This window comes from Centruroides vittatus, unplaced genomic scaffold (assembly GCF_030686945.1).
Source record: "Centruroides vittatus isolate TY-2023 unplaced genomic scaffold, ASM3068694v2 contig_971, whole genome shotgun sequence".
Taxonomy (NCBI): domain Eukaryota; kingdom Metazoa; phylum Arthropoda; class Arachnida; order Scorpiones; family Buthidae; genus Centruroides; species Centruroides vittatus.
In genome coordinates, this window is record NW_027122644.1 from 1,503,406 (window position 1) to 1,525,408 (window position 22,003).

At 26.9% G+C, this 22,003-nt stretch overlaps 1 protein-coding gene across 3 annotated transcripts; it reads left to right on the forward strand.

The window, feature by feature from the left end:
• Positions 1 to 1,093: 1,093 nt before the first annotated feature.
• LOC136985569 (serine/threonine-protein kinase PLK1-like) lies at positions 1,094 to 20,286 on the forward strand. Of its 3 annotated transcripts, XR_010882360.1 has the most exons (15): positions 1,094 to 1,276; positions 4,729 to 5,219; positions 11,390 to 11,497; positions 12,019 to 12,135; positions 12,889 to 13,106; positions 13,194 to 13,289; positions 13,372 to 13,647; positions 14,341 to 14,434; positions 14,903 to 14,966; positions 15,244 to 15,318; positions 15,973 to 16,135; positions 16,218 to 16,347; positions 16,452 to 16,574; positions 16,657 to 17,912; positions 19,043 to 20,286. XR_010882360.1 is itself a non-coding variant. In XM_067282880.1 (14 exons), exons 2-14 carry the CDS (start codon positions 5,004 to 5,006, stop codon positions 16,858 to 16,860), a joined length of 1,884 nt encoding a protein of 627 aa, XP_067138981.1. In that variant the 5' UTR covers positions 1,094 to 1,276; positions 4,729 to 5,003; the 3' UTR covers positions 16,861 to 20,286. The 3 variants fall into 3 exon arrangements, 2 of the variants coding, with proteins under 2 accessions (XP_067138981.1, XP_067138982.1); XM_067282880.1 differs by having other exon boundaries at positions 16,657 to 20,286; XM_067282881.1 differs by lacking the exon at positions 1,094 to 1,276 and having other exon boundaries at positions 4,654 to 5,219; positions 16,657 to 20,286.
• The last annotated feature ends 1,717 nt before the right edge of the window (positions 20,287 to 22,003 follow it).

Sequence of the window (22,003 nt, forward strand, 5' to 3'; positions counted from 1 at the left end):
TGGATTTTTTAATGGTTGTTAAAAATTAATGAATATGAATAGCATAAATCATTCTATTTCCTTATTTTGAAATAAATTCTAAGGAAGGAAATTCTTATTGTTTTATTTTGAAAATATCATTTATATATTTTCATAATTTAATCCTAAAAAATAATTTTAAAATGATATATTCCATTTCGTCAGAAAATAATATGAATGAATTGCAAATTTTTGCAAGTTACAAAAATGTGATATGACTTAAAGCACAAGATTGATGTTTTATAATTCTATGGAACTATTCATAAATTCTTCCTTTAAAATATACGGTGTAGAGTCAAAGAAAATTATGTGAATAATGTACTAAAAATTTAAAATGTTTCATCTTCAATAATATATTGCATCAAATATATTAATGCGACTGAGAGAAATTTATGGTTTGGAGCTACAAAGCTATATAGATCGATACGTTGGGATGGTAATCTGAAAGCACTAAAAATCATTTCGTGCAGATAAAATGATATAAAGACGAATTAAAACTGAAAGGAGGAAATTAAAAATTATTATAGACAAAGAAATTTTCGAATTACGTACTAAAAAGATTAAGCATACAGAATTTTAGTAGTAATAAAGGAAGAGGAAGACCATACTGGCCTGGTTAGAATTAAGGAAGGCCTGCAAGAGTGTGAAAATGATAAAAGATTTGATCCAAGATAGGAACAGTTGTAGGAAATGGACTTTTTTTAACAGTCCATTTCCTCAAATAGAGTCCATATAAGAGTAAAAATAATGATGACGGCGATTTTTTTAGTGAATGAGATGTCGTCATTATTTCATAACCTATAAAAAATATATTTTTTTGTTTTTACATTATCTTCAGGCTATAAATTCTTTTCTTTCTGTTTACGAAAAAAATTATTTTTTTTTCTATTTTTATAAAAAATATAAAAAATTAGAATATATTTATTTTGTGAAATATTATATTACTAATTTTTCCCCTTTAAATTGATTTATTCGAATTAACCGTTACTGAAATTTAATCAAGAGAATTTTAAAATATAAATTTAATCGAAAAATATTTTTGTCGTGATAAATAAGCAATCTCTTTTTTTTAGAATGTTATTACCAAACTATAAATTTTATGAAAATAAATGGGAAAACATCCTTTCTGAGAAACTCATTAAATGAGAGAGAAAAATGACTAAGAATGACTCATTACTTCAACAGATGTAACGAAACAACAAGAATCTTATTTCCTATCGAATCCTATTTCGAAAATCCATCCGAATGTCTATAGACGGTATGTATAAATACCTTCATTTTAACTACTGGCATTATATAAAATGGCAAATGCAATTCTCCGCATTTCCTGATTAATCCTACCTTCAGAAAATGAAGGATGCAGTTGTCATGACAACCACTGACGTCATATATTGTAAGGTGTTCTCTTCCAGATGAGACAATCATTTTTATTCTTTTTTCCCCCTCTTCTACAACTAGATTATTCTTATTATTATTATTTGTTCACACAAACTAGATTCTAGAACAAAACTAGGACATTTAAAATATTTTTCACTTAAAATAATATTTATACTTAAAGATTATAACTAGTTAAGAATGAGTGTATGTGTGTGTGGGGTGTGAGTATGTAACTCGTCCTAATTTCTTACTAAACACTTTCGAGATGAAATCATGTGTAAGAAATGATTAATTGGAAAATTTTGAAAATACATTTAGAAATATTTCCTACCTTTGATAATTGTAATCTAGTATTTTTTCACTCAGATAATGATGAATGGATCTTTCTCTACATAAAATAATCTTTATATCATAACATATTACATATGTAAAATCTATTTATGTTTAAAATTTTCTGTGATCATTTTCTTGAAACTGAAAATTATAATCTAAACTAGTTTATATATATTTATTTTTTTATTCTTTTAGATCTCTCAACAGGTTTTAAATTATAAAAATCTCAATTCTTGCCATTTATTTTTAAAGAATTTTTAAGAAAATGTCCATTACTGCCTAAAAATAAATATACGTAGATTAACTTATTGATAAGATATTTAAGTGAATATTTCTCATATATCTCACTATTATGTGTAATTGATCAGTTCATAGTCCTTACTTTACTATGAAACAAAATATCGTTTCCTAGAACGTGATATGAGATTAAGCATCATCAACCTTAATATACTCTTGCTATTAGAGGCACATTCGATACTTTTATAGCTTTTTCCCAATCGATAGATTAAGTTTATAAGATTTAACCGTTAATATTCTAAAAATAAATACTATACAAGCTAGCATATTGGCTCGAAATTGCTGCAATGACTCCGTGATGTAGGCGTTATCGTAATGTCAACATTTAATATGTATAGTCCTATACAGTCTTTTTCTAAGAAATGAATTAATGATAAACCGTTACGTTCTTTATTCAATTTAAAAATAAAAGTCTGAATAATAGTTAATTCATCGTTTTTAAACATAAACGTAACACCGTTCCGGTAATTAAATTCATTTAAGGAATTTTAATATATTAGAAATTAAGCTTTAGACGCTAGTTACGGCCCGAGATAAGTTTAATTATAAATATTTACCAGATAGATTATACAATAATGGATTTAAAAGGCTTTAAACTTAATCAGTATAAACTATGTTTATCTTAGATGCATAAGTCGGATGATGTGGACGTTCTCATGTTGCTTATCTTCTCTTCTCACATGCCATAAGAGTTTTATACGAGTTTCTCTTCTATTGTTTGCTTAATATAACATTCCAGCGACGAATCGTTATCCATTTTAATGTACATAATTATAGCATAAGTCCGTATTTATAATAAAAAAAGTATTAAAAGGTATAAAGTATATAAACATATTTTAGGAACTCTTGAAATGTGTTAAAGTTGGATTACTTCTGTAATAAAATACTTATAAATTACATCTTAAAGTTGAAAGGAAATTCATAAAAACCTCCTTTTTCGTGTAAAGAATATCCTTGAATGCTTTTTAATATTTATATACCACTGTATGGGTTGTAGACCTTATTTACGGATGGATAAAAAAACATATTTTTTTTTATATATCTTCAACCCATATTTTTTCTTAAATATATTTAAGTAAATTTTAATAAAACCTAATTTAAAAAAATATTAATTAACATATAATTATATTTATTAATAAAAATTAATTATTATTTGTGGTATTTCTATCGAAGATTCTAATGCTTACGATCAATTTTAATATGACGAAAGTCACGAAAAATTATTAAATTTCAAATTTAATTACTTACTTGACATGATTTTGTAGCGGAATAATTTTATTTTATTAATTCTATAGCGAGTTTTATCAATAAAAATAGGTTATTTTATCAATTGATCGACCGGTTAATGCTAAAAATCGAATTTGAAGGATGTAAATTCATCTTTAAATCTTTTATTTAATAATATATTGACATTATTTTATATATTATCCTGAAAATAATAAGTAAATTTAGGTAATTAAATCTCTTAAATATTAAATAATTTCGCTTTTAATCCGAATTATATAATATAAACTTCTACAGTTTATTATAATTTATAGTTTATTTTAACTTAATTTAACTTAAAATGATAAAATAATGAGAAATTCTTAAAAATTTAATTACTTGTAAAGTCATTTTAAATCACCATTTCTTGAATTTGAATGAAACTTATAAATATTTTAATCATCCATAATAAATTAGTTTAATCATCAATCTATTCAAAATAGATTCAGAATGAATTTAATAAAATATAAATAGAAAATTAATTGTAAGATCATTTAAAAGATAATTAAAATAATAAATTTAATACGAATTAAGGATTATTTTTATCATTAGGTTAATGGTATTTTGCATTGTATAATTTATTAATTCGTTTTATTTATAAATCTCTCTATATATATTTTTAAATTATGAATGACTCTGTTGACATTTAAAATATTGAAAAATAAGCCAAGATACGATAAAATTTCAAGATTATAAAATAAAATTACTTTAAATAAAAAATTATTTTATTATTTTTTAAGGAATTTCTAATGGTTATTATTCATAAAAATTAATTATTTCACATTTTTTTCTGGCGAATCGTTTAATATTTCGAGCAAGTAGGATCATTTATAATGCGCAGTGGAAACTTGAAAATATTTTCGCTGACGTAATTTTAAATATGTAAATTATTATTATTAATTTTAGATAAAAATATAAAATGATTTTCACAGCTAAAAAAAAAATTATTTATCGGTTTAAAATAATAAATTATTTACTTAGAAAAATTAAAAGTCTTCAAGAAGTTAAATTAATTCAATTTAAAATATATATATATATTTTTTAAGCATTTAATAATTCTATATGTATATTATTAATTTTATTTAATTATTATTTAATTTAATTATATTCAATAGTCTATCATTAATAAAAAATTAATTATTTATAGCTTTATATTTATATTATTATTATTAATAATATTCCAAGTCCATTAAATTTTCAGTAAAACAAACAAAATTTTTAAGTAGTTTAATCAATATTTAAATTTTAAAAAAATCAAATTAGATCGTCAAGATGTGGAAAAGGCATTTAAAATTATAATTAAATTACCACGTGACGTCACATATGCCTTTACAAATTTTAATAAATAATTTTACTGATTATTACTTATGAAGTATAGAAAAATTTTTTCCCTGTAGAAAAAAAGGAAAATGTCTTCTTTTTTTATTATTTTTCTTCTAGCGAATTAGCCGAAGTTTAGAATTTGAAGTAGTAGAACAATAGAACAGTTTGCAGGTGCACAACATCGAGTACCTCCTCATCTATAATGAGATCGCCTGAGTGTAGTCAGCACTCTCCCTCTAGCGGCACACTATAGACTAATATAGTATGTGCGACCGGCTGTTAGTATATGCCGAACACTTCTCATCTACTGTACTATATTTTCGTTTCACCAGACCGGAGAAAAGTAATGATACCTCTTAGAGTCGTCAGATAGATGTACGTCTCATCCTCCGATGCTATCGACAATGCACGTTAAAAACTCATCCAAGATTTTAAGGAAGAGAGATTTAAAATTAGGAAAAAAGAAGAAGAATCTAAAACACTGTAATAATAACAGCGATAATAAGAATATTAACATTAATAACAACAATAATAATATCGAGCTACCCGAATATATTGTCGATCCACGTACCAAAGTAACTTATTTGAAAGGAAAATTTCTTGGCAAGGTAAGTGTGTATGTGTGTGTGTATTTTCCTGTATGACGTTATCGTAAAAATTCTCTTTAAATTATAAAATCTACGGGTGTGGAACCAGTTCAACATATATTAATTCCGGGAATTGAACAGGTGAATAAATTCCCGGAAATTATTATGTTTATTATTGTGTTTTTCTTTTTATATATATATATATTTTTCTTATTCTTCAATGTCGTTGTTTTAGTAGTAATTGTTATTGTTTTAAATATACTAGTTTCTATTTAAAAGTCGAATTTTAAATATATAAATCGAGTTTCTATTCTTAATTAACTGTCGGAATTTCATAAATGGCTAATAAGTTCTCGTGTCTGTTTACTCTTTAGAGAGATAACTGCAGAGGATCGATCAATAACAAGAGTTTGTTTTAAATAATTTTTGTAGTTTAGTTAAGATCCTGTTGCTCTTTCTATTTTATTTCATTACTCAACTTTTATCCTTTTCAGGAATTTTGTATAGGAAAATGTTGTCTTTGTATTACAGTGATTTCTAGGAAGAGATTGGTTTCTTTGATATGTTGTAACCGGTTTTAAACGCAGCATCTCTTTATTATTGGCAACTCTTTCCAATTCACTTTCTTTAATCTTGACCTTTTTAAAATGTTTTCGTGTATTGAATTTCGTTAGAAAGTTGAAGGCGATTCGTCTTTTACTTTATCGAAAGCCTCGAAAAATCTTTATATTTGAACTGTTCAATTATAGATCTTAAACGATAAGGGAGTTTCTTAAATACTTGACATCTCTTATCTCTTTATAAAGTTGGCAGGTAATTTCTGATAGAAATATGACAGATTAATGAACAAATAAACATACTTAACAAAGTAAAATAACTAATCTCTTTGACTTTTTTTTATTAGGAGCGTAACGAATTAAGATCTAAGTTCTGATTTCGTGCAAGAACTAGTCGATGTTCGGGACGATTTTGTTGTGTAAATTTCTTTCACAAATTAAAAAAGAAAATATGTCCTTCGATTCCTTTCAAAACTTTGTTCGAAACTCTAAAATATTCTTTAAGAAAAATAACCGTGAGAAATCTCATCCGTACCAAAATTAATTGAAGCTTCGATTGCGTGGTTTTTACAAGTCAATTATCTGAATTATTAATTTTATAGTAGACGTTTTATTGATTTCGATCAAACGTCTGACATTCAAAAAAGAAGCTAAAAATAAGTATTTTACTTCATTTAAAATTAATTTAAATGTAATCTAATAAAAGCGTCCACTAGTCGATTGCATTAATTTTGTTAGCTCCTATCAAATTCAAAAAGCATTTAAGTGTAACGGAAATTAAAAAGAAAAAAATTCCTATTCTTGAGTAAAATTTATTTATAAAGAAAATAGATTTTAATACATTTAGCGTAACATAATATTTCAGCTTTAAGGGAAACACTTCTGTAGACGTATCGGATTTGATTCATCAAGGTGTTTCTTAGCTAAGGATTTACAAATATCAAATGTCAAGGCAATAAAAGCACGTTTCCTGTGCATCCGAGCCATCTTTTTCGTCCACATGATTCCTGTCCGCAATCTGAACCCCGAGGTCGTGAACGTCTGGCAGTATTTTCACACCTGCTCGTTACCAGGTGTGTAGCTTGATGCAATAATCATACTCATCAATGTAACTCGAGATAGTCGAACGACTGGATATCTTATGGTAGAGCTTTACTTTGTACAGTAAAAAAGGGTCGAATTTCATAATTACTTCAGAAAACATAGTAGTAACAAAGCATTTTTTTCCTATGGACTCTAACAATTCCAACTTTATCTTTATTAATACCAAATTTGGCTTTTCGGTTACAATTTCAATCTTTTTTTTTATTCCTGTGTGTCATCCATTTCTCGAAATTTTTTTATAAATACTTTAGTTTATTAATTTGACCTCCTGGAACATTTTTCAAACCTCAAAATATTTTTCCTACCTCCCGCAGAATTCTTTTTCTTAATTCGTTCCCACAGAGTTCAAGAAAAGTATTTCATTTTCTCTTTCTTTGAAAATGTTAATGGCACGGTCAAAGTTTTTAATTTTGTAAATTAGGAGAATTCTTCGAAACCACTAAACTAATTTTAATTACATTTGACTAATTTCCTTTTAAGAAAAGAGCATTTCATTTCGACTAAAACCTAAAAGGAAAGCGGTCAAACCTCTTACTGATTCGTAATTACTGTATTTTGGGGAACGTTTCTATAAACAAATAGTTCAAAAATACCTTCAGGAAAAGTCACAGAAACGAGACGTTTTCGTGTTTTGAGAATATCATCATCATTATTATTTACAAATGGATGAAATTTAAACACGTCTTTCAATAACTTCGAACAATTTACGACGAGTTAATGGAATAAAATTATGTAATAAGTACACAGTTTATAATTACGTTTATTGTTTCTTCATAACGTTATTTATCATTAATATACTAATCTTCATAATTATCGTTTATCTAAGATCTTTCTTTTTCCTCTTGATTATTATTCATTTCCTGTCTTCTATATATTTTCCATTTAATATCTTCCGTTGCCTGTTTCCACATTTTAATTTTATTTTATTCGAAAGTATTATTATATATATATATATATATATATATTTTAAAGGGTAATCAATTCGATAATATACCTGTGCGTTTCTATAAACGTGGGCGTTTGATGGGACAATTGATTTAAAACGACACCTACGATTCCAAACCTACTACTGCATTGGGAAAACGCGTGGGAGAAACATTCGCAAATATTCATATTTATCTCGTTCTTAGTAAATATATACAGTAAAAAATATGCGCGCAAATGTTCGATTTTCGCATATTTTAAAGAGAAGTTCCTCTACGATTGTACTTATCTTTTAAAATACATTTCGAAGATTTCTGGGAAAAATTTGGCTGAGCCAGTACTGGGGATGATAGATACTGTGACAGCCAACAGGTGGAAGATGTAGGACTTCACGAGAGTATTAGGAAAACCAGCTGTTACGATCGTACTTCTTGGAATACGGCAATTATACAAGAACAATATCGGTTTGCCAATCGCTGAATGATGTAATCTTTATAATAATGGTTTTTGACTTCTATCTATTCATGTTTTAATAATAGGGTTTAGTGTGTATATATACATATATATATAACTCCCAGTTTGTTGTTAACAGTAACATTTATAAAAGACTTTACTGATTGATTTTAATGGCAGAAACGAATTAAAAAAAAAAAACTTTTATTTCCTACTTTCTAACAAGAATTGTCCCCGATTGAAGTTAAAGAACCACACACAAACCGTTTGTCTCTGGACATTCACCCGTTGCATTATTTAACTTTTAACACACAGTTTTACACACGTTTGCTTCCCGGAATTTTTTAAACTTTTTTTTTGTAAATATATTCCCACTCTTGTTCAACACACCTTAACCCATTGAATGACGTCACATCCTCGTTTCTGTAGGGCAGGAAACTGTGACGTCAGATCGTGGCAATTGTAAACCTGTCGATCCTCCATACCCCGGAGCTTTAGTCGATTCTGGGACTTATACGAAATCTAATTACTCTGTAACAATAATTGGAACTGTCTTTGTATGGCTACCAAAGCCGACAATAGAGTTATCTTTTAAGAAAATCCGGCCTGTTTAAAAAGTTATGAAAAAAACGGGAAAAAATTATAGTACAGCGCTTAGAATGTGAAAAGGATTGCAGCATTCATTATTTCAGTTCTAGTTTTTTTTTTTTTTCTTTCTTTTACCCCCTCCTGTCTTCTTTTTCTTTCTCTCCATCGAGAAGAATAAATTCACTCTTGTAAAGGGCATTATAATAGTTGTTTTCTGTATGTAACGATGCCGTCTATTGGCTAGTTTTATTTTTATTTCGGTGATATGCACAAAATCGAATTTTACTCGTTTTTTACTGTCACGTTTATAGATATTAATGCCGAATAACAATTTAAAAGAAGGAATAATGCGTGTTCTGCTGTCTCCCATTCCGAGAAAACAGGTCCAATAACAATCAGGTAATCTATTCTGGGAATAAACGGATTCGCGCTTGTTTATTGGTCGAAATTTCTCTCATCCGATTTTCCTTTCTTTATTTGTAAAATAAAAAATTTTAAATTATTACTTTTATAAATACGTCTGTATAATATATAAATATAAATATCGTCTTAATTATACCCATAAATATATTTACGCTCTGTTTAACTAAATTTTTAATTGGATACGTATATATTTAGAAATTAAAAAAAAAAGTATTTTAGTTTAAATAATTAAAACGATGTAGTTAAGAAATGATGTCAGACGTTAGGAATAACGTCATTTCGACTGCATTGTCTGCTTTTATTATTATTATTTTTATTTTTTTATTTTTTTAAAATAAATATTCGCTGCGTAATTTAAAAATGTATAAACGATTAAATTTTAAATTTCTTATTTAAAAAAAAAGTTCTAATAATTAAATGAACGTCTTGCAACGTCACAGATCATCCAATTCCGTCTGGACGTAGGACGTGACGTCAATTTTGATTGGGATATTTGGGACGTAGGACGAGAATATTGGGATTTTTCCACGACGTCACTTTTGATTTCAGAAAAATGAAAATAAAAACGTATTATATATACTTTTTTAAGGAAAAATTCTTGGCTTTTATTTTGACTTTTATATATATATTATATATATAAAAGGATTTTAGTAAAAAGAATATCACGACTTTTATCACAATGTCGGCCCGTTATTGACTCTTATATTTCTTCTAAGGCAGCATTCATTGCAAAATAGTGGTTTTCTTCTCACAAGATGAAAGGTTGTTGATGGTTCGTTGTTGGCACGAATAAATAAAAAAAAAAAAGAAAAGAAAAGAAAAAAATTGGACTACGCCCACAGCCAATTTCATCTCGAGTTTTGATGATGATGGTAGTTATGAGATCATGAAGAGATTTTTGGCAGATAATTTTTCTTATATACAATGGGTTTACTGATAATTCGCAGCGCGTAACCGCAATCTCCGTATCTATCTTCACTCGAAATCTTTCTTTTAAATATCAAAATATAAGAGATTCTCATCTTAAATTTGAATATTCTACCAATAGTAATTTAACATCCGTTCGCACATACTTAAATTTACTAGGCAATGTTTACATAAAGAAATATTAATATTCGAAACGCGCATTTAAGATCTAGTGTTAATATTTGAGATTAATTATCGAGAGCACTTCGCTTCTTAAAGATGTTCTTTTATTATTATTATTATTAGTTTTTTAATATTAGAAAATATTTTTAGCGATTAATAGTTGCAATTTCTTGCTTTTTCCTGTATTAGGAAATATTCTGTTCATCATTTATGTAACATGTAGGGTGCGAAATATTTATAAATCAGAGCGTTAAGATCGGTCTAGTTTTAGGTGTAGGGCCTTGTGCTTTTAAGGGCCTCAGATAGGTACAATCATATGCTTGTCCAGTATCCAGATCTTGATTTAGTACTCGGAATTCATGCTAGTTAGTATCCTAGACCTTGTGCAGTATCAAGTATCTCGTGATATGGGCTATAAATTATATAAAAAGGGCCTGGCTATCTGTTTGCCTAGGGCTTCTCACAACTTAAAACCACTACTGGTTTTATTATAAAACTTTTATTCTGTTGCGGAATGTTACGAAAAATTACAAGTAGATTTTCTAGGAAAATATGACGCGTTTCCCTATTTAATTTCAACGTCTTTTTTCTAAGAAATGAATTAAATTATTTTTACGCTTTATAAAATTAAATAACGGAGCTTTCTTTTCTACATCAGATAACGCATAAATGATGTAATAAATAATGTGTAAATTAGTAATTGTTGTAAGGAATAATCTAAGTTTCAAGCTGTGATGAATGAACAAAATTAGTATGTTGCAAAATATAATTTTATATAAATAAAAACTTAAAAAATTGTGTCATATTTAATGTTTTTCCTTTTTAATTAATGAAAAATCAATTTATATGGGCCTATATCAACAACAACAAAAAAAAAAAACAAAGTTTATTGTTATTAATAGGCATGATTTTGAAAGATCAAATATATATTTATGATCTTGTTAATAATAAAGTAATGCTTCGATAATTATATTTTAATATTCATTAACTAAATATACAACGGACAATGTTGATTGCGATGATGATTTACACGTAAATATGCATTTATTTTAGGGTGGATTTGCTAGAGTACACGAACTAACCGATCTTACAACAAACAGACTCTACGCAGGAAAAATCATTCCAAAATGTAGACTGATAACAGCCCATCAGAAAGAAAAGGTAAATAAAATATTATATATCATTATTTTGTTCGAATTATTTTTAAATCGATAATGTTTAGTATATATTAAAAGGTTTTTCTTAGAATGATATTTATTGATTCCAATGGATTTACTCAACTTTGGCTTTACTAATAGTTTCAAAATGTCATGTTGTAAATACAATATTCTTTATGGGCTAAACATAAAAACAAATACTTTATCGAAAATCTATAAATTTACGTATTTACTCGCTTAATGATTCTGCAATGAATAACGAGTAGCCTAGATTAAATATACTTAAATGCAGAATCTGTTTTGTGTATGATACGTAGATAATAAATAGACGCAGCTGGTACATAAACATAAAAATAATCCATAAAAATATTCTTTATATAAAGAGATTAAATTAAATATTTTACTGGATAATTTAAAATATTCTACGAACAAATTGGTTTGGAGAATTGTGATTTGTAGATGAAAGTCTTTATTTAATTTTTTTGGTAATGTATAATATGTTTATCGATTTAATTTTACTTTTAGATATTGAGAGAGATTGAATTACATCGTTCCTTAACGCATAAACGGATCGTTCGTTTTCATCACTTCTTCGAAGATGACGATCACGTTTATATTGTTCTAGAATATTGCACAAGAAAGGTAAAATATGTATATATTTTTATATGTAGATTCGTGTATTTGTGTTCTTTTTTTATATCCTCGTAAGATAAATAAAGAGCGCTTCATCGCCGGACCGTTTAATCACGTTTTGTTCGATCTGTTCGAAATGATACCATGAGAAAATCTAAGTTCAACGACTTGGAAAACGTTTAGTCTTGCTTCATTCTTCTTTCTTACAAACAAAGGATGCGAACTAAACCGAATCTAATGAACAAAATTAGTTCCCTTCATAATCGGGATGGGACTTTTTCCTCTTATCACGGAAGTTCTTTAAGCTTAATTAACGGCAAGTTTTGACCCTCGATATGACCCTAAACACAGTGGCAGGTGCTACTCGATGCTGTCGTGACGTCACTTAATTCAGATCTTTTAATTGATCAATTTCATTCTAAGAAATTGATTACTCACGTTGACCAGCTGTTACACAAGAGGAAACGAAAAGATATGAATTTAAAAGTGAATGTTTTGATTGTTAAAGCTGGTATAATCAGGGAACAATGTACTAAATTAGGAAGTAATTTTAATTTCTTTTGTGAAAGATAATTAATGATATATAAAGCTTGAAATGATTTCTTTACTGAAAATAACTTGCTTCTGTAGATTATTTTCTGGGGAAAAGAATTAGTTTTATATAGTATTTAACATTATTTTAGGTAGAAATTTTCGTTATTTTAAACGTAATGCATTATAAAAATATTTTAATGAGAATAAATAATAATTTTTCTATTTTAGTCACTAGTCCATGTTTTGAAGAACAGAAAGTTACTAACAGAACCAGAAGTTAGATACTTCATGCTTCAGTTTTTAGAAGGTGTGGATTATATTCACAGAAAAGGAATTATTCATAGAGATTTGAAATTGGGAAATTTGTTCCTAACTGAAAATATGGAACTCAAAATTGGAGATTTTGGCCTTGCTACTTACTATGAAACTGAAAAGAATGCAAAAATGTAATTAAATAGTTCTCTAAGAAAATGCATATATTTAAATTAATTATTAAAATGATTTTTTATATTTTATTTATTTAATTTTTAAAGGACTGTTTGTGGTACTCCAAATTATATTGCTCCAGAAGTATTGAATATGGAGGGCCATTATATGGAAACAGATATTTGGGCTGTGGGTTGTATTATGTAAGCGAAACCCGTGTAAAATAAATATTGATTAGTTATATATAAAATTTTGTAAAATAATATTTTTAATATTGATTTTTAGGTATGCTATGTTAGTTGGCCAACCTCCTTTTGAGACTTCCACGTTAACCGAAACCTATGCTCGTATAGTTGGCAATAAGTACAGTCTTCCCGATAATATTTCTGAGCCGGCAGCCGATCTTATAATGAAAATGTTAAAAAACAAACCAACTGATAGGCCTTCTATTGAACAAATTCTTAAACATTCATTTTTTACCACTGGTTACACTCCTACTGAATTATCACCTATGTGTTGCATGGTTTCTCCTAAATTTCCATCTGTTGTAACACTTTCAAGGTAAGTTTAATATTAATTAATGCTAATATTCTATAGAAAAAGTATACAATGAATACAAAAGAGCATTATTATTTTTTATCTAAATTAAAATATCGATAAAACTTTAATACATTGTTTGGAGAATTGGAATTATTGATTTTAATTTGTTACTTTGCAAGGAATATTGATTTTTATTCTTCAAAATGATGTCAAGATTTTTATCTTAATTCAATATAACTTTGAACTTTTTTCTTCTCCTTATTATAAAAATCAACTATATATGACAGAATAATTTCTCATTGATTTTATAAGTTTAAAAAAAAATTAAGTTTACTAAAACCAATAAAATTACTTCTTTTATATTTAAACTATTTTTAAAACTTGTTTGAATTTATTTGCTTATTTATTACAGATTTGTATCATTAATTTAGCATAGTTAGATAAATTTTTGTATATTTTTTGCACAAAATAAAATTTTATAAACAATATTTTTTTCTGTAATACAAAAATTATTTGTATAATTTTAAAGTAAAACTGTTTAATGAGCATGTAATATAATGTAGTACCATAACAATTAGTTAATTTGTCAGCAATCAAGATTTTCTAACTTAAATATCAAGCTGCGTATTTCTTATTTTTGTTTTTTACTTTACTTTCTTTTATTTTATTCTTTAATCTTCAAGAATATAGTGAATGTTCTTTTTTATTATATAGATGTTCTGCAAGTATATCAAGTCAGATGGAAGGTATCACAGATTCAATCACAAATATGCAGCTAGATGCTCAACCAAAGTCAAAAGTTACAAAGGTATTATTATTCTGTTTTAATTTAATAAAACATAAATTATTTTGAAATAAAGTTACAAAAATAAGCTGACTAGAATAATGAAGTAATTATTTTTAATAATTAATCAATTTTCATCAAATGAGACTTTAATGATTCATACAAATTAGGCAAAAAGAATTTCTAACATTTAGTAATGATTAATTAATTAGTAATAAAATATTAAATTACTTGTTCAGAAGTGTAATGCTTAAACTGAAACATCACAAATAATATTTTAAAATTTTAATTTAGCTTTCTTTTAAATAAAATAAATTTAAAATAATCCTACAGTAATTAATTTGCTGATGAAAATAAATATCATTTATCAGTGAAATTAAAAATAATTTATTATAAAAGTTTTAATATATCTATTTGAAATTGTTATTTAATTTTAAATTTAATTAACATTTTTTAAAATGTAAATTTAATAAATTTATTTCATTATTTCAGTCAAAACACCAATCACTCTCTTCATTCAAGAAAAAATTAAGTAATATTTTTTGTCCTGAAAAAGGTATTTACTTATTTATACTTTAAATATTTTTAAAAGATCATAATGTTTAGAATCAATGCCATTTAATAGAGATTAAAAATTTTTTTATGATCTGTTTTAAGTAAATGGCTGTAACTTTGAAATAATAATTAAAATTAAATATTGAGAATGTAATAAATTATGATTTTGTTGATACGCATACAAACATTTCATTGATTCTGATTATATATATAAAAGAACAAATTTTTTTATTATTAATTAATTAATTAATAATAATTATCTCTTAACTTTTTATCAGGTAAAAAAGTTAAGCAGTATTCAACTTTAGCATTATATCAAATTGTTCAATCATCTTTAGAAAGTATGCCAACAGGTATGTTAAAATTAGTAATATATATATATATTTTTTAAATGTAATTATATATATTATATTTACATGCCTAAAGTCTTTGCCTCAGGTTAAAAAATTATCTTAAAAATATGCATAAATTATGCATATTTAATATAATTTTTTTCTGAATAGTTTTTCAAAATAACATTGAAAGTTATTCAAGAATGATATCATTCGACGACCTTGGCATCAACCCAAAGAAAGATTGAAATGATTTTGATAGATTTTTTGAATTCCTATATTATTATAGTTTAACTTGTTGCATTAGTTTGATTTATTTTGTTATTGTTTGATTATATAATATGAAGTATAATAATATTTAAGAAAATAATTTTGTTTAAATTCAAATATCAAATTATCTAAATTGCTATTTATTTTGTTTCAATTTAAAAATATTATTTTATTAAAAGCAAATGAAAATAACTGTATAATGTAAATAAAACTTTATTACAATCATGCATATCCTGTATTTAAGTAAATATTTAAAAAATTATTTAGAAAAATTTATAGATAAAAATGTTTATTTGCTTAGTAATTAAGTTTTATATTAAATAAATATAAAATTTGTAATTTTAAAATTGTAGTTTATTTTATTTTAATTTAGTATTAAATATTATATACAAATTTTTGTTTCAGATGAATTAACCAATCCAACACCAATTGATGACCATTTGGTTGTATTTGTGACAAAATGGATTGATTATTCTAATAAATATGGGTTTGGTTTTCAGTTGTCAGATTACAGTATTGGTGTACTTTTTAATGACACTAGTAAAATCAGTTTGTCATCAGATCGTACGTAAGTACTTTGACTTTACTCACGCTTTTTTTCCTATTAGACAATATTTTTATTGTTTAAACTCTTTACAATATTCTTTCAGGCATATTGAATATCATGACTTAAATGGAAAACTTAGTATTTTTACTATTACTAATATACCTTCAAGCTTGCTTGAAAAATATACTTTATTAAAATATTTTGCTCAGTATATGGATGAAAATCTTACTGAGGTGAATAATCATTCAATTTTTAAATACAGTATATATATATATATATATATTTTTTTTTTTTATAATAACTAAATTCTGAATTGAATCTGTTATATTTTTGCTAGGGTGGAGAACCTCACATGATTGAATATTCTCCACAAAAAGGTAAAAGTCACATTCCTCACATGAAACGATGGGTACGGACATCTCATGCCATTCTTATGCAGCTAAGTACCGGTACAGTGCAGGTGAGTGTCAATACTAAAATGTCTTTACATACTGAATTCAAAAATATCTTAAACTCAATTGATTTTATTTATGTTTTTATAGATAAACTTTTTTAAAGATCATACCAAAATAGTGATTAGTATTGATCAAAGGAAAGGAATTGTAACGTATATAAGCGAAGAACGCTTATCTACCAGCTATCTGTTATCCGACATTGCACAGCAAGGGTGTGAACCTTGTATAAGAACAAGACTTCAGTATGCACTGTCTGTTCTTCAGCAGTTTGCTGAAACAAAAGATTTTTAATCATTATCACTTTTATTTATGAAGAGAAAAAAATGGTGTCCCTGTATTGTGATATATACATATATTTTTGAGATGTTTTAAGTAATGCAAGCTGTATAGGAAATATTTTGTGCAAATGCTATTTTTGTCTTTCAGATGTTTATTTTTGAGACAATATTTTGTTTCATTCATTCCAGTAATTGTGCCATTTTTTTTTTTTTCATTACTGTAGTATGATTAACTCTCAAAAATCTTGAATTTTAAAAAATTCATATATTATACATTGTACACATTTTACATGAATGTATCATATACAAAATATACATTTCTTCAAATTTATCTTTTCTAAAATATTAAAACACAAGAAATTAGTTTAGAAATGATAAGTAAAAAAATATTTCAATTGAAATATTGAGAAAATTTTTCTCATACATCTATATATCAATCTTACATCTGTCATTTCCAATTAAGTACATTTGGAAACAAAAAGTTTGATCCTTTTTCTCTAAAAGTGTCTAAAATGAAACCTCCTGCATTCAAAATGTTTTAAATTTTAAGAAAATAATATTGTGTAATTTAGTCAACTTTAGTTTCACTGAAGCTAATTATACATAATAATTCAATAAAATTTTTTATTGAAATACCAAAATGATGATAAAAAGAACAGTTTAACTGGAATCAGAAGAGATTAAATATGTTTTTCATTCATTTTTATATCCATAACATATAAATTAAAGAATATTTTATCTATTCAAAGCAAATATGTTTTGCTCATATCAAAGCACTTTGAGTTAGATTTATGTTTGATTTAATATATTTTAAAATACAGTGGAGTCTCGTACAATGCAGGGGTTACGTGCTGCATTATAGAAATGAGATTAAGAAAAACCTGATAAAAACCAGTAGTGCCGGCAAATGTTAAATTCTGTTTAGTACACTAAGTCGTGATAATTTTAGCAGTGCATATATGTGTTTTTAAAAGTGTATAATAGTTTGCATCACTATGCTAAATGTCTGTAAGATAAAGCTGACAGATGAGGGGCATATGCCTGAAATGAGTATCAGCATCTAAGGCAGTGTTTCCCAACGTGGGGCCAATGCCTCCAGAGGGGCAATTCGATTTTTAAGCCGGGCAATTCGAAAATTGACTCGTCCAGATTTTAAGTTAACTGTATAGCTGCTGTATGCTATATTTATTGTAAATGTTGATTTAAGTTGGTTTTAGTTTTCTTTGTTCTTTGTTTCCTTTTCCTTCTAGAACTTTTCTTTATAACCCTTTTCCCTTGGGGTGGGATTAACAGTTCTGGGAACCACTGAGAACAAAGAGATGAATGAAGACCTGATGCTGGTGAAAAAGGAGAAAGGACATTCTTTCCCCAGACCTTGAGATGGACAGACATGAGTTGTGGTGTTCCAGGTTGTGTTTGGCAACAACTGGAAAGTGCAAGAGACTTTGATGAAAGCAGTGCCGGATTAAGCCTCTAGCAGGCCCTAGACAAAATTTAAATTGGGGCCCCATTTAAATAAGTTGTTTCTAAACAAATCTTATATAATGTGACATTAGCGTAGCTAGCATGGGTGACACCCGGTGCGGATATTGTGGTGTCACCCCAAGTCACACCGTAGTGTCACCCTTTTTAACTCTTTTATAAAACACTATTGAATTGTAATATCTTCGCACTCGAGCAACTTGAACGCTATATCGAATATGCGATGTTACGACGTATAAGTTTAGATTTAGAAAACAAATCATACCCATCATACATCAGTACTACCACGAGGAGGCGGCCCTAGGAATATTTCTAGATGGTGCGAGAGATCTCGTGGCATACATCACTTCTGATGCACGAGTGGCTGTTGACCTTTTTATTTTTTTTTTAGGTAATGGCTAGTCGAGCGGAGCTTAGTAGGAATTGTTAAATACAGCCTTTTCTGTCCTGTCGAATTTCTTAAATAATTTTTAACTCGTTTTGAAACAGAGAAATCTTCTGCACTGAAGCCGGGCCCCTCCGAATTATGGGCCCTAGACATTTGTCTACTTTGCCTATTTGATAATCCGGCCCTGGATGAAAGGATTGGGTTTTATCGTGGTTACGACAAAACAGTGTGGCAATTTAAGTGTACATGTTAGGGGAGGCATAAGAATTTTAGAAAGGCTTAGGTGGGGCATAGCACGAAAAAGGTTGGGAAACATTGATCTAAGGTATTGCAGAATACAGAGTGATGTAAAAAAAGCCTAATGCTGCACATCTAGTTGTGTGATAAAGATTAAGAAAATCACATTATCAAGAACTTTATTACCAGACTATTTTATGCAAGTTTAAACCTGGACCTGGAAGTTGAACCTCTGAATGACAAAATTCAAATTTTGTATGAGTACTAGTTGCAATTTTTTCATTGTGTTATACAAATTCATGTTTTATAGGAGTTTACTGTTTATTAAAAACAAGACACTTGTTAAAAAAGCTGATCAAACATAAACTTAATTCAAACTGCTTTGTTCATTGTCAGGAACACAGTAAAAAAATTGTTTGATTGGATATATTAACCATATTAAGTACATATCTCACTAACCTACATTTCTTTTGCAAAGATTATTTAACTTTATTCTGAAAATGAATATTACAATAATAAAATCTAACTTTTAACATTCATTCAGTCATAAAATCATATACTTGAAAATTATTAAGCATTAAACCAGATTTTAAGTAATTCAGAAATCAGAATTAGATCATTTTCTATCTTGATTTTTGAGAGTTAATTTTATAATTAATAATAATAGTGGTAGTATAGTTACTTTGGCTAAGATTATAATGCACATATCAACCATCTATATTTATGTTGCTCAAATAATGTCGTGATATTTATATTTGAGACCAATGATACTTTCTTACAGACGTAACATTCGTATTGGCCTGGTGCCTATGCCGATCATGCTGTCTTCCTAGCTGTGATAGTAATTTATTTTTTGTCATAATCACTCAAATTGTCAATCAATGACACTGTATATACATGTATATAAATGTCTGTGTTTTGTGTATTTATCGAGGCAGCGTTTTGGTTTTCTTGATTTAGAATTTCCTGTGATTGATTTTGATTATTATTATTTTTTTAAGAATTCCAGATAAACTTTGAATTATATTTAAAATTATATATATAAAAGTTTTTATTTATATATTATTAAATCAGCTAAGTTCCAAAGTACACTGCCACATTTTAATGTTTTGTTTCACAGATGTGATATGAAAATAATTCCATGGCTTAATTTAATGCTTTGTTTTTTCATATTTAAAGTAATTATTGTGTTTTCTTATTATAAGAAAATTTAAATCTATTTATATTGTGAAACTAATGTAGAATATTGTCTTTATTTAATTTTAGGAATATTGTATTGTCTTTATAAAAAAAAAATTCAAGTGTCAATAAAAAGTAATTTTGGATATTGTGTGTTTTTGTGTATTGCTTGAACTTTTGAGTTTGGAAAATTATTACTTTGGAAGAAAGAAAATTTAATTTCAGAAATAATTTTATGGTAATTTATTTCCAATTATCACGTAATAGAATATCTCAATGTTTCAGCAATGCATTAAATAACTTCCTTTGGCATTAGAACTGTAATAAATGCAAATTATATAAACTCCGAAGTTTTTATAATAATTTTGAATTATTTCAGTAAAAGTCTAAAATTAAAAATTTGTTTTTGATTTGAAATTCTAGCATTACATTCTCAATTTTATTCCATAAATTATAAAATTATATTTAACTTGTGATCAATATAAAGGGTGCTTATAAATTATTGAGCACATTTTGAGGAGGAATAAAAAGAATAGTTAAGCACTCAAACGTATGCTGTTTTATTTAATAGGCCATTAATTAATTAGAAAATTTATTTAGAATGTAAAATATTTTATGAGCTCCATGCGTAGGCATTGTGGTACATAAACTATCTGGGCAGCATTTAATTTTGCACCATGCATTACAAAGCATTTCAGCAGTTATTCCTCCACAGATTTCAATTCGTCTTTTCAGTTCTTCAATGTTGCAAACCTTTGTTGTGTACACCCTGTCTATAACAAACCCCAAAGAAAGAAATCTAGTGGTGTAATATTGTGGAATCAGGAAATTGGTCCTCTGTAACCAATCCAACATTTGGGGAATTTTTCTTGTAGGTAGACTCGAACGATTAAACCCCAGCGTAGAGGTGCCCATCTTGCCGGAAGTAAACGTTTGGATTTAACATATTCTAAGTTAGCAAATGATAAAATTTCATTTGCATTTGCCTACATTGATAAATATATTTAATTTTGAATAAAACAATAGTGATGACGGATATTCTGTTTTAATGTGTCAAGAATGATGAATGATTCCCCTATTAGTGATCGATTTCTTACTGCAATTGACGAGAAATGGAGGACCAAAGGTTAAAAAAAAAATAAAGTCATAAAACATGTTTTATAACTGTCCTTTTTATTGTCATGACAATGTAATAAGTTGTGAATCTGGAGTTGTTATAATGCTGAACTCCTTTATGGATCAATCATAGGATTCTCTCATCCCTAAAATCCAAAATTCAAAGATTTAACCATCTTTGAATTTTGGATTTTAGGGATGAGAGAATCCTATGATTGATCCAGAAAGGGGTTCAACACAACTACAGAAATTAAAAGGGAGGTAAAAAGATAAATGTATAACACCTAAATAGGGCCATTTCCCCCACAAAGTTTTCTCTTGGCAGATCGCATTTATCATAATAATTATCATATATAAATTTAAACATTAATATATATTTATTTATAGAAATTTTTTTTAAATGTGTAATTCTTATTCAAAACTAGTTCTAGGAAATTTCAAGGTCTGGGGAAATTTCACGAATCTACTGCCATCTAGGAAGTAAAATAAGTATTATTATTGAAGATAATATGAAATTCAGAACATCTTATAAAAATAAATTTTCTTTGCTATAATAATATATAAAATTGCGTGTGTCTATAAGTATAAAACTAAATTTAAGATACGCGTCTACTAAATGTTATATGATATTTTTATTATACGATAATTTTTATACCATTTATTATATTTTTAGAAATTTACATAATTTTTTAGTAAATAAATATATACAGTAATTATTTTTAAAGTTATAAATTCAATTTTACTAAATTTATTT